Consider the following 13577-nt stretch of genomic DNA (forward strand, 5'->3'; position numbering starts at 1 on the left):
TCAGTTTAAGAGCTCTAAACTGAACTGACTGATAAGACGAGAGCTCTAAACTGACACTGAACTGACTGCCAAGCAATCAGTCAGTCAGTCAGTCTCATCAGTTTGGATTGATTGTTAGCAACTCTGTGCTAGAACCTGCAGCGTATTGCGGACCCCCCTCCTCGGTCGCAATACGCAGCCTCTCAAGATGAAGCAATTTCATTGTATACCGGTAGCACCGGCCAAGCTATCACTTCGGTGGTGATGCAGCACCTAGCATTTGCAAGGCTGTGAGCTAGTTCAACGGCCCGGCAGGCGCTGCTCTCGTGTGGGTGTGGACCAAGTTCTTAGCATGTGACGACTAAACTGGATAGATTTATGAAGATCGTTGACAGAGCCATGAAGCAGTGCCATCCCTTTCCATCGGCCAACATGTTTCAGTTGAAGAGAGTTTTGTTCAACATATGGTGCCCACGTGGGGCTGAAAACTCAGCTTGAAGATTCTGATGATCCGGTCAAGTCACGAAATGAAGCTCCCAATTCTGCGTCTTCTAGAACTCCTGTTGTAGCGCGTACCTGAGATAAGCGTGGGATGCCTAAGAATTCTCCGTCCCAAGAAGATTTAAGCGGATCCAATGTTATATTCTGTTGCAGAACCATTACGGCCAGCTTGTTAGTATATAGACCGTTCGCATTGTTGGTGTGCTGGCAAGGGACTACACGGCCAGTTTGCGGTGTTCCGCATATAGACGAGAAACGGTGACGTTGGGCCGACCACATATCGGAGGTGGGTTCACAGCCACTACAAGCTCGCTTAGAGGCGCAGGATTTCTCGGCTTCTCCTGCATGGCGGGGACAGCGATGCCACAGAACAAAGTTTGACCAAAATCCGCCGACACAATTAGCTCACGCTTCAACCAACGTATGTATCGGTGTATATACTTGAGTTAGCAGATAGACCATGTTCAGTACTAATGACTCCTTTGTGGATACCGAAATACAAGCTTGTCTTCGGGTCGAGACTCACGCTCGGTCCCTGGGTGAGTGGGACCTGGTGTGGATATCATTGGGTGTAGCGCGAAGGTCGTGCCATGCCTTCACGAGAAGATCGTTGTCGGTATCAGGTATCGGGTTTCAGGTGCTATGGCGGCGTGCATATTTTGACGTTCTGACGTCTGGTCCTTGATCACTATGGGTACGCCAATGACGGCCAGGTACCGTGAAACGGGACGGACGCTGTTTCAGCAGATGATGGCATTCCAAACCAGCAGAGCTCCAATCGTGGCGCGCCAAATATCGGCGAAGGGGAGGTATATCAGGCGCTTTAAGACGATATCTCCGACGCTGATGTTGCGCAAGAGTGCCTCGGGAGTGTTATTATGGTCAGGCGCTACAAGCCACAACCTGGAGAAGCTGCCAGCAGTTATTGGTACTGGGAGCAGGCAAGGATTGGCGGGAAGCTGACGTGCGGTGTGAACTTCGAAGAAGCGGGGCTCTTTGCGGTTCGCTCCTAGCGCCGACTTTGAGAAGTGCATCTCCCACCGGTTAATCTGCATTTAGCCATGCTCGAATCATGCGCTAGGATTTTCTGACCCTTGCCACGGTCCCCTGCTACGGCGTTCCTGACCCTTGCCACGTCTTGCCCCAGAGCCTGGTTGCCGTAGCCAATGGGTCGTAGCTTTCATACATCCATGAATGCTCGAATTAAACACTGCGTCTTCTGATATTGCACTCCAGTTGATCTCGCTTCTCGAAGCCCGCGTGGACGCATGGAATCTTCAAGCCACAGATCGTCACACTGACCCTTGGAATCGTCTTTGCACCTTAGGACATCTTACAGTCGGGGTGTACCCTCGGCACCTAAAGCTTTGTCGGAGGCCCACATATGCTCCCCAAGTATCGCATGACCCGTGGTCGTCCCCAGATTTCCGGCTACCGACTCCTTCGTCTTCAAGTACTCCCGCGACGTCACCCGCGTGCACCAACTGCCGTTCCTTTCGAGTTCGCAGGTCTCGAATTGGGTTGCCACATTGCAGGAAGCAGTACGTCGGCCATGTTTGGCGGGGGCCGGTTGGTGCTAATCTCATGTAGGGACCAGTTGAAGTCATAATCGTCACCGCAACCAACAGACGCAGCCATGGAGACCACGACAGCAGAAACACCCAAGCTCGAGCGTCGGAGCTCAGCACCAGTAAAGCGGAGAGTTAGCCGAGCATGCGATCATTGCCATCGAATGCGAACAAGATGCAACGGCCAAGCTCCGTGCTCGCGCTGCATAGAGCTCGAATACGTTTGCCAGTACAACCGTGAAAAGAAACGACGTGGAAAAGTAAGCAACTCCCAACTATCGATGACCACCAGCCCCAACCGCGTGGACGTCGGTACGCGCATGCATTGCGAGTGTCTGGTGCATCGAGGAGCTGACGCATTACAGGTTCCACGGCACATTCAGAAGCAGAGAGAAGAGGCTGCTGCTGCTGGTAGCCCGCAAACCCCTAATGGCATTTCTAGTTATTACGAGAGGCCTGGTGTCATGGCCGAGATGGATGAAGATGTTTGGTCGCAATCAGAAGCGACGCCAGTCGTACAGCACTTTCCAGCTGGTAAAGGTGGTCTACCTGCGGGCGATTGGCAAGCTCTGAACCCTGGCACAACATTCGATCCACCTGTCAACCACATGATGATCGATCCATTACTCCTTGGTTCAAACGCTGCGTACCCGACGATGCACGCCGAGATGCCTCGCGAAGAGCTCATGTATGCCATGAATGGTACGTACGATGGACGAGCCCGGAGTACTTCGCACCACTCGCAGTCTGTGTACATGTCTCGTTTGTCTCGTATGTTACTCAAAATGCCTCTTGCGTATTGCGATACGTATTGAATCGGAAGAGTTGCTGACAGCCATAGGCATGCATCTCATCCCCGGCCCTAACGGAACACCGGTTTCGATCCCCCCTGAGTACGCCAACATGGCCTACCCAATGCAGTACCAGCAAGCTGGAAGGCAATCATCACCCCGTAGTTATGGTTCCGTCGACACAGGATCGCCACAATCGGGAGTTAGCGTAAACTCTTCGCAAAACGCCCCTGCCATAGCCGCCTGTAGATACCCAGTCTTGGGACCACTGCTTCCCCATCTAGGACCAATACTGAATGTCACCACCGCATGCGACCTGCTCGAATTCTACTTCCAAAGTTCCTCGTCGGTATTTATGGAACCAGTTTCGCCGTATATTCTCGGGTCTGTCTTTAGGAAGCGAAGTTTTCTACGACAACACAAGCCGAGAAAATGTAGTCCCGCTCTGCTTTCGAGTATGCTTTGGGTCGCTGCGCAGACCAGCGAAGCGAGCTACCTGACCTCATCGCCGTCTGCAAGAGCTATTATCAGCCAGAAGTTGTGGAAACTGACTGTGGATCTACTCAAACCCCTCGTTCATTCTCCATCCTCGCATGGGTTCGCACCAGGACCTGGACTGACATCCGCCGCACACGACGCCTTTGGAGTTGATCGAGCAATAGGACGCTACGATGGAAGACCTGACGGAGCCATGCCACCCACAAGTACATTGGACGATGTCGCCACATATATCAATCTTGGCGTAGTCACTTCTGCAAGCGAGTACAAGGCGGCTTCCCTACGGTGGTGGAACGCGGCGTGGTCGCTAGCCCGAGAGCTCAAATTAGGCCGAGAATTACCACAAGGACCTGTTAAAGAGCGAGAGACAACCGCAACAGATGGAGAGATAGAAGTGAGCATGTCGGATTGCTCTAGTGCGCAAGCGCCTGTGGGCACCCCAGCCGCGGCAGTCGTGGAGGAAATGAAAGAGGAGAGGCGTCGACTGTGGTGGTTACTTTACATGGTCGATAGGCACCTTGGACTATGTTATAACCGACCCTTGGCCATGCTTGATAACGAATGCGAGGATCTGTTCCAGCCAGTTCCGGACACGCTCTGGCAAGCGGGCGAATTCTATACAGGCCATCCTGGAGCGCGAAAACGGGGACTCAACTTCGAGTGTACATCGTATGTATAGCCCGCAACTGAAAGACGCCGCTTCCAGGTGATCTTTTAGCGCATTCTGATGCGCCTGAGGACTATGCTAATCTAGACAGGCATGATATATTCGGTTTCTTTCTGCCATTAATGACAATTCTTGGAGACATTGTCGATCTAAACGCCCAGAAAAACCACCCCAGATTCGGTCAGCGGACATCCTGGGAGCTTCACGAAGCAGAAATCACCCGCCAGTTGGAACGGTACGCGTACAGCATCGAAGACTTCAAGGCACAACACGGCTGCGGCTCGAACGAGGAAGCTCAATCGAACAGTACACCCGACCCAGTCCGCAGCGAATGGATTCACCAGACCAGGAAAGTCGCAGCCTATGCTACTCATATAATGCATGTGTTGCATATCCTGTTGCACGGCAAATGGGATCCCGTGGCACTTCTGGAGGATGACAATATGTGGATATGCTCACAGTCCTTCCTTGCGGCAACATCCAACGCAATATCGGCTGCCCACGCTGTCGAGGTAATATTAGATGTGGATCCGGATTTGTCGTTTATGCCCTACTTGTTCGGCATGTATCTCTTGCAAGGAAGCCTTATCCTGCTTCTCTTAGCCGACAAGTTGTCTACTGAGACTAACGACGGGGTCATTCGCGCATGCGAAACGATTGTTAGGGCGCATGAGGCTGCGGTCGTAACTCTCAATACGGAGTATCAGGTAGGCTGTTCCTTTCATGTTTGTTGCCAATACACCGCTAACTTGACGCAGAGAAACTTCCGCAAAGTGATGATTTCAACATTAGCGCAAATCAAAGGCCACGGGCACGCAAGAGAGATGACGCCTGCGAAGAGGCGAGAAGTACTATCCTTATACCGCTGGACGAGTTTGGGGAACGGGCTGGCTATCTAAGTGAATTGGAGGACATTTAGAAGCCGGTGGTGGACATCGGCGTCTGGCGCGACTCGCACAAGCCTGCGGGCTGTATATGTGGCTGGATCGTTGTACAACTATGGTTTCCTTTTCTATGCGTGGTTATGAAAACACGTGAACGGGCGCATAATTTCGGCTTCGTGCGGCTGCATCTGGCCTCTTTTATTGGAGCGATTGGCTATGCTGCATGATCAGCAGCCCGTAAATATCATTCAAAGTATCAACGTAAACTCAATCGCTGTTCAACCACCATTGCGCGTAAATGCTGCGTCACGATCACAGGCAAACTGGGAAGTGCAAGCCTGTCGTGAATTGCGCCGTCTGTGGCAGCTGCCGCGACTGCCGCTCGGGCAGAAAAGGAATAATGACGGCGAAACGTTGGCGTTCGACCTAGATTTTACGCTTGGTCCTGCGATCGCCGAGACAAGGATGCTGCTCTGCTTGTCGCTAGGGTAGCCAGGTTCTAGATGCGACGCGATTATCGGGGTGGCAGCAAGCAGCCGCCCGAGACAAGGCTATGAGATACAAATCAAATGAAGGTGGAGCGAGAAACTGTTTCTGCTGTGTGAGAGTCACAAGGAAGGTGCGGCCGTCTTGCGCTAGTTTGTGATGATGCTGCAATGGCAGTTGCGACCCTCCGAGGTTCCTCCTTAGGCGCTGCCAATTCTGACGTAGTGCGCTTACTCGAACTAAGCTCCGCAATGAAAACAACCAAATAGGATATCTATCATAGAACGGTTATATACAACGACGAAAGCACCATAAATGCAGACACGTGCTTTTGCCCCAGACTTTCAACAAAGTATGTGTAGAAAACGTAGCACAACCCATCATGAACGTAAGAAAACATGACGTAAACTAACTATAACTTCTTCTCTACCTCCATGACCTCTCTGATACCTTCCGCGACAGCGTCGACCTTCTCTTGTGGTAGTCTTTTGAGTGGCTTGCGGGGGTAGCCACCGTAGCCGTAATATGACTGAATTGCTGACTTAGTTCCAGGGATGGCGGCCTTTGTGAGGACCCAGTCGCCTTTGCTGAGCACCTTTTGTAACTCAATTGCCTCGTCGTACTTTCCTTCCGCCCATAAGTTCCAGACCTTGACGCATGTCTTTGGCAGGACATTAGCACCGCCAGCGATGATTCCTGAGCCGCCACTGGCAGCAGTCTGAGCTGTGAAATCGGCCATACCACCAAAGGCCATGTAGCCACTACCATTGCTCTTCTGTGTGCAGGCATTGGTAGCAAGGGCGACACGAGTGAGCTTTCCAGTGTTGCCGCATGTGAATTTAGTACCGACAATGTTAGGGTGCTTGCCAAGCTTGATGATGAGGTCGCTGTCCATATCGATACCGGCAACGGCTCCTGGATAGTTGTATAGGATAATTGGGAGCGGTGAGCCATCTGCAACCTTGGTGAAGTACTCGTAGATGGCCTCTTCATCCATGGCATAACGGTAGTAGCTTGGAGGAACGGTAAGAACGTACTCGCCGCCCGCTGCCTCTGCTTCTTTGCAAAGCTCAATTGTGAGCTTGATACCGTGTTCAGAAGCTCCAACGATGACCGGAACGTTTTGGTAGCCAGCCTCATCGAGGGCTTCGCGAGTTGCTCGCGTGACAGCGGTTTTCTCGGCCCGTGACAGGTGGACAGCCTCTCCGTTGGATCCCATAGTAACAAGACCAACAAGACCAGCCTCGGCTAGTCGTACTGCATGCTTCTTGATTGTGGGAATATCCAGCTCCTCAGTCTCTGGGTCGAAGAAAGTCATGGTGGGTGAGTAGATACCCGGTCGGAGAGGGGTGCGTTCCTTGGAGTGGCCATTGGCCCCATTACCATTTGCTGCCATGTTTGCTATATGTCTGGTCAAGAAAGACTAGAGAGTGTCGATGAAGAAGGCAGGCTATATACGAGAATGCAAATTTCGGGAGAGAGGAAAGGGAGAACAATATCGATGATTCAAGTACGGGTTCGGGCAGCTTTAATATAGCAGCGAGATGGAGGCAATCGGCGCAAAGTAGGTCAGAGGAGCTAAGTTCGGCAGAGCTCACGTCTCATCCCACATTGACTGGCGTGTCTCAGTGGCTCTACCGTTGTCGAGATCTCGTCAAATGCGCCTCGGTGATTCGCCAAGGGCAGCGACAGTGAGGGCTAGACTGGAGTTTGGGTGCAGGGCTGTGGGCCATCTGGCGAGTTCGGGACACCACTGCGCGAAATGCGGGACATTGTGCGGCCTTTTCTATGGGAGTGACTAAAATCGGCGGTTGTGTGATGGGATAGAGCTGCATCTGGGGCAGGGTTAGCTGTCGAACATAGTGGCACAGCATGGCCGTGTTGGACGGGTGGCATTCTTCCACCAATGAGACATGGGGCGGCGCGTGGGGGGGCTGCGACTGTCCCTCTTTGCTTGGCCCTGGGGAAGTTCGCTACCCCTCGGAGACAATAAACTCCAGCAACCGCGCACACCCCAAGAGATTCCTCCAAGACACTTCTGGCGTGCTGAGACCAGCCCGGCTGCCTTATAGATGGCTTGGAGACGCCACAGCCATCGAAAACGGGCGCAAAACAATCGCCCTCAGCAAGACTCCGCCCCCACCACGACCAAAGGCCTCGAATGATGTAACGTCATCCGGCCGCGGCTGCCGGCAGAACGCGTGAGGGCCTCGTGCCCCTCATCGCGTTGCTGGGCCATATATTTTCCGTCGCTATCGATAAGTAGTCAAAGGCCGACGAAGCTATGTCGGGTATTGAGCGAGCGCATCCCCTTGAATTCAGCTCTTGTGTCGTCTCATCTCCCTCGGAAATCCGACAGTAGCTAAGGAACGTCTCAATTCATCTTCGCAAACGTCCAGATCTCAAAGGAAACGGTCATCATGGCGCCAGTAGAAGTCCTCATGGTATGTTGCCCTCATCGGCCACCTAACTGCAGCTGTCTCGCATGCATGCATTCATGCTCTTCCGTTACAATGCGTTTACAAAGCTGATTGCAAATCTAGGTTGGTACTGGAGAGTATACGACGGGATTCGTAGGAGGAGGCGCATCCAAGTCGGATAAGAAGGTTGGAGTTGTAGGACTGACGCTGTTCGACCTCCGAAGACGCGGCAAGGTTGGCAAACTATCTATGGTGGGCACATCGGGCGGCAAATTCCCCGCAATCCGTGAGTTGCACGGCGTCTGAATTGCTCTCCCCATGTGGCATGCTAATCTCTGCCAGGCGAGCATCTCCAAAAGAACATCTCCGAAGCATACAACAACTTGGATGTGTCATTTGAGGAATTTCCCAAAGAAGGGAAGACCGACCCGAATGCGTACAAGGCCGCGATTGACGCGCTTCCCAAGGGGAGTGCCAGTAAGTTACAGCGCATATCGGCTCTACTGTGTACTTCCTCTGATATCTCTTAGTCACCATCTTCACACCTGACACCACCCACTACCCAATCGCTTTGTACGCCATCGAACGCGGAATTCACGTCCTCATCACAAAGCCTGCAGTAAAGTTACTAGAGCATCACCAGGAGCTTTTGGCCGCAGCAAAGAAACACAATGTCTTCGTCTACATTGAGCATCACAAGCGGTACGATCCCGCTTACGCGGACGCGCGTTTCAGGGCACAGAAGCTGGGCGACTTCAACTACTTTTACTCTTACATGAGCCAGCCAAAGTACGTTTGAACTTGTGAAAGCGGAAATAACAGTAGCTGACAGGACAACTAGGAGCCAACTGGAAACGTTCAAAGCGTGGGCAGGTATCGACTCTGACATCTCTTACTACCTCAATTCTCACCACATCGATATCAACGAGTCTATGATTCCTGATTGGAAGCCGGTACGCGTCATGGCTAGTGCCGCTAAAGGTATTGCGACGGGATTGGGATGTGATCCTGCTACCGAGGACACTATTACACTACTCACAAACTGGGTGAAGAAAGATGACCCAAGCAAGGTTGGGACCGGTGTTTACACAGCTGGCTGGGCAGCACCACAAAAGGCTGGTGTACACTCAAATCAATATTTCCACTACATGGCGTCAACAGGAGAGATCCGCGTCAACCAGGCAAAGCGCGGCTACGATGTTACCGACGATGAGGGTGGCCTCCTTTGGTACAACCCGTAAGTTCAAGCACCAAAACATTGCCACTTCGCGTGCTAACAATCTTCAGATTCTACATGAAGTACGCTCCTGACGAGGAGGGTAATTTCGCCGGCCAGATCGGTTACGGGTACATCTCGTTTGAGAAGTTTGTTGATGCTGTCAACAAGCTCAACGCAGGCGAGGTCACACTTGACCAGCTAGACGCGCGGCCGCTACCAACTTTGAAGAACACTATCGCGACAACTGCAATCCTCGAGGCTGGCAGAAGATCGCTCGACGAGAACCGACCTATTGATATCATCGAGGAGAACGGTGTCTGGTCTCTGAAGTAGTTCACTTTCTAACCAAAAGCGATATGTCACTGCTCAATTGGACGCGAATCTCACATGCTTTCTAGTTAGTGTCTTGCTTGAATATGCCTTGCTTACCTTTATCCTGAGTTACACAGTCATTGTTTACTCATCAGCCACGGATCGCTAGCCTGATGTGATCGTCGCATCCGCGATGGCGCGGTTCCACGTGGTGACTGACACGCCGTTGCTGGGCTCCACCCCCACAACGCCAGGTTACCAGATAGTCATACCCAGAAACAAGGTCGTGACAAGGTCAAGGGTCTCCACAAAGTGGCATAGGTAAAAACAAGGGCCTTCTGAAAACCGGGAGATCATCGGGTGCTCTAGTCAGTTTCTGCGACGGGTTCGGGCGAACACCCACCGAGCAGGCAGGCTAGGGAGGACCCGAGACCGAGAATGCCCACTCCGACTCCGACACTCTGTCTCCCTAATTACTGACTCTCTTCCTTAGTGTAGCACAGGCCGATGGCTGGCTATCCTAGCTCAGATCTATGGAAGGCTTTTCGTCGTTGTTTCGAACTCTAATTTGACGTCGAAGACGTCAACTCAAATCCAACGTCGTGGTTACCCTTTGCGTAAGACTATGCGGTTGTCATTACTCAGCAGGGAGACGTACGCAAGCACATAGTGAAACACGCTTGTTACCTACCCATTGTGATTTTTCATCAGTTTATACAAAATGTTGCCACTTCATGTATCTTTGTTTAGTGATCAAGGGGCCTTTGCAGCCACAGAGCCACCACAGCCACACAAAGAACTGCTTCATTGATGCAACATCTTCGGTGACTCTTCGAAATAGTCTTTTACATTCACGCGCAGGATGACAGATGGTTGACGTATACATCACAAGTTCGACCTTCATGAGTTTATTACGAACCCATCTCGGTTGTCTGGCCGGTACAGATACTGTGATGAACATTGAACGTGTACAATAGCTACAGAATGTTGAGAACTGGTTGACGACGCTTGTCACTATCGAACAAGAGCTACTGAATTTCTTCTTGGTTGGTCGTTTGACTTGACTCCAACGACAGCTCAGGCGGAGGAACATGACCTTCTCTTCAGCAAGGACGACGCTGACGCGAGAGATGGATGTAAAAGAATAGACCGCATTATGTTAGGGCATAAGGATAATAGTAGTAAGTAAGATAGCCTCACTTCGCAACATTGCCTTCACTTAGCTCGATATGATTAACGTATGGGTCCTAGACGAAATTCTAAATGCAGGCTTCGATGCTATCAGCTGTGTTTTCCAATGTGAACAGCACGACATCGCTAATGTCAAAGGGGAGTTTGCTTGTGAGCTGTAATTCATCGGCTGTAGCGATTCAGGAACTTTGCAACCCACCAAAGAACCATAGGAGAGGTTGGAAAAGACGAAGTTCATTTTCATGCCCTCCACAAGCGGCGAGTGGAACATAATTTTTGAAATTGGCATATCGCTTGACACGCACTGGACTACCTTGATCATCGACTGCTAACAGTCCATCATCCACGCACGACACTACGACTCGAACAACTCTGGCATTAAGATGAGAAGCTTGGCTGCCGCTAAGCTGGTTCTCTTAGCATTCAGCAGCGTCTATGAACAACTACGACCGGACCACAGCCATAACAAACGCTTGAGGCTAGGTAACATCATTCTGGAGGATCGAACCTCAAACAGGATCTGTGATAACCAATGTATAGTTGATGCTGCGGGAGCTTGTGGATCTTTCATATTGGCTTTCGCAAAAGATGTTGTCCAGTTGGTTGCTGAAGGTAAAGAAGATGCCAAGCGCTTAAGAGGCATGCTGATGTTGACACCACCCTACTGGCTGGCTTTGCGTAATGCTGGCCATAGAACCCAGGAAAGGCGGGCTTTCATTAGTCCTAGCAGGCCTACTGTCATGACGTAGGTACTCAGCTAAGATAAGCAGGTGGCATCAGAGACGCCAGATCACTGCCACCATCTCAAACCTTCTCACTTCCAACCTCGAAAGCCTTCGTACCAGAATGATGCAGAGGTTTCCACAAAATTGAGGTGCGATCGATCGGTGTTAGCTAGGTATTATGTGGGCCAGCGAACAACCTCCGTCAAGGCCGACATTCGACCGTCAGCATTCTCGCACAACTATGAGGCCACCCCCAGATACTCGAACGGTGTTCACACCGTAATAGTAACACTAAATCGTATTCAATTCTTCATAATCTTGATATCGTCCTTTTGTCGGGTTATATCGACTCTATAGCACGGAATACATCACTAAGGATTCGATATTGCAGTGCCATAGAGTCGCTTCTAGGACAAGAAATTGGAAGATATCGGGCAGGTCAGCACGGTGCTCTTCGCTTTGCCTGGTTTGCAAGGACGTTACACCTCTATCTCACCTAAATCTTCGAGCTTGACAGCTCGTTCAAGCCGTTCGATCGTGGCGTATTATTCCCATAGAATTCATAATCTTCCATGATGAACGTCTCTTGAAATCCATTCCTTAAAGTTCGACTCCACAGCCCCTTTTCATCATCACAATGAACACGGGTGGATCAGGCTACTTAGGTAGAGCAAAGCTAATGTTGGACGAACCTTTCCAAATGTTCTTCGCTCAATCTTGGAAATTTGCGTAAACTGGACAGCCAGCCAATTGATTGGTGACAGTCTCCAGCATCAACGTGATGGAAGATGTCAGGGCTAACGGACATCCCAGTGCTTGTTCTGAATCAGAAAATCACGAATAACGAGCTAGGAACGAACCGTGACAAATTCTTCTTGGGGTCTGAGATTAATCTTGTTGTTCCACGCTCTGAATTCATCGAACTCTTGCGTAGTAATGACCCCAACAAGTGGAGGCTTTGATATATATGAAGGGGTTCATAGCAGGAAGTCTCGCTCTCGGTAAATCTAAAGTCTAATGTCTCCACCAGCAATAAAGCTTACCAAACCATTGCCGAAACAGAAGCATCGACATGGCTGCAATATCAAAGTATTGGCATATTTTCGATCTGCTAAGAAGGACCTCCGAGTGTAAAAATTACGGAACTGCCTTCTCAAGTACGATTTTCGCCAGAAACATTTTCGTCACCAACAGAGATGTCATTCGCACAGTAATCGACATTGAATATCGTACAAGACACTGAATGAATATGACATCCACATGACTTGACGTACTGCCACAGCCTGGGAATCTTACAGGATGATAGACACGGCTCTGGAGTTACTAGCTAAACTTGCATTACATTTGGGATTTTCCGCTTCTGACTAGAGAGCTTGAATATTGGTTGAGCAATTTTACGGTGTAGTTTCATTGCTCACTCCTCCTTACTGACATCTGAGTCACGAAATTGTAGTCTTTGCATAGAAGCGACTTGAAGTAAGGACAAGCACACGAATATTGATGTTTGAGGTTCCAATGTAGAAAGCAACGAAAAAACAGATGAGTAATATTCTACCTGAGAAGAATAGAAGTCTTAGGGTGTTAATCAATCAACCTTACTGGTTACCCAAACCGAGGCGCTGATACGCATCCCAAACAACCTATTCATCCAACCTCTTCTCCTTTGACCACGGTTGCCACACAGTCATGCTATCCCCCCGTCCAGCACTCTACCATCCATGCAATTCTTCTATGCCGAGTCGCAATTCAACAATTAACTCGTCTTCAGCTCTTTCAATATCTAGTTCTGGGTTGGCTTACGCGCCTCTACTGAATCATGATTTCTGTGCTGGTAGTAGTCCAAAGGTACGTCAAGACTGATGCAGTCGTTTTTCGCAAAGTTGCGATCTCCATATCGATTGATGACATATCAGGTGTCAGTCGCGTAACAGCTGAGACTGCTTTGGCTATTTCGAACGGTGCAAGAACATAGATTGTCGGTAGTCGTGCCACTGACACAGTTGATCCCTGCCGTATGTAATAGGCTGCTCTCGAACGTAAGATATATCCCATACATTACAACGGAGAAGGCAGACTGTTCGCATACGGGAGTTGCTATGTTCTCTTGACATGTCGACGTGTTTTTTTTGGGGCCTTTGTGAGTAAGAGAGCTTGATGGAACAACATTGATAAAAGGACAACGAAAGAGATGATATCTTTACGCTCTCGGCTCACCTGACCAAGCACGAAGCAAGGATACAGCAGGTCAGGGGGAGAACGAGGCAAGACTACAAGAGTACACCAAAGGCACAGTAGAGAGGCATAGATCAAAGATGTTCGTTGACATTGGTACGCGA

General features: G+C 50.4%; 3 protein-coding genes across 3 annotated transcripts; 2 read left to right on the top strand and 1 right to left on the bottom strand.

Annotated features, from left to right (window-relative positions):
• Positions 1 to 2116: 2116 nt before the first annotated feature.
• On the top strand, positions 2117 to 4903 carry J4E82_009617 (uncharacterized protein; the record flags this gene model as incomplete). Its single annotated transcript, XM_051735840.1, has 5 exons — positions 2117 to 2182; positions 2414 to 2819; positions 2890 to 4006; positions 4096 to 4711; positions 4763 to 4903. The coding sequence occupies 5 exons, from the start codon at positions 2117 to 2119 to the stop codon at positions 4901 to 4903; spliced, it is 2346 nt and encodes a 781-aa protein (XP_051584363.1).
• An 883-nt stretch (positions 4904 to 5786) lies between these two features.
• J4E82_009618 (uncharacterized protein) lies at positions 5787 to 6770 on the bottom strand (the record flags this gene model as incomplete). Its single annotated transcript, XM_051735841.1, has 1 exon — positions 5787 to 6770. One exon carries the CDS (start codon positions 6768 to 6770, stop codon positions 5787 to 5789), a length of 984 nt encoding a protein of 327 aa, XP_051584364.1.
• Positions 6771 to 7794: 1024 nt separating this feature from the next.
• J4E82_009619 (uncharacterized protein) lies at positions 7795 to 9346 on the top strand (the record flags this gene model as incomplete). The annotated part of the gene is made up of 6 exons (XM_051735842.1): positions 7795 to 7818; positions 7918 to 8080; positions 8137 to 8271; positions 8325 to 8583; positions 8636 to 9031; positions 9082 to 9346. The coding sequence occupies 6 exons, from the start codon at positions 7795 to 7797 to the stop codon at positions 9344 to 9346; spliced, it is 1242 nt and encodes a 413-aa protein (XP_051584365.1).
• Positions 9347 to 13577: the final 4231 nt, after the last annotated feature.

The sequence above is a fragment of the Alternaria postmessia genome (genome assembly GCF_024291825.1).
Source record: "Alternaria postmessia strain BMP 2775 chromosome Unknown scaffold_96, whole genome shotgun sequence".
Taxonomy (NCBI): domain Eukaryota; kingdom Fungi; phylum Ascomycota; class Dothideomycetes; order Pleosporales; family Pleosporaceae; genus Alternaria; species Alternaria postmessia.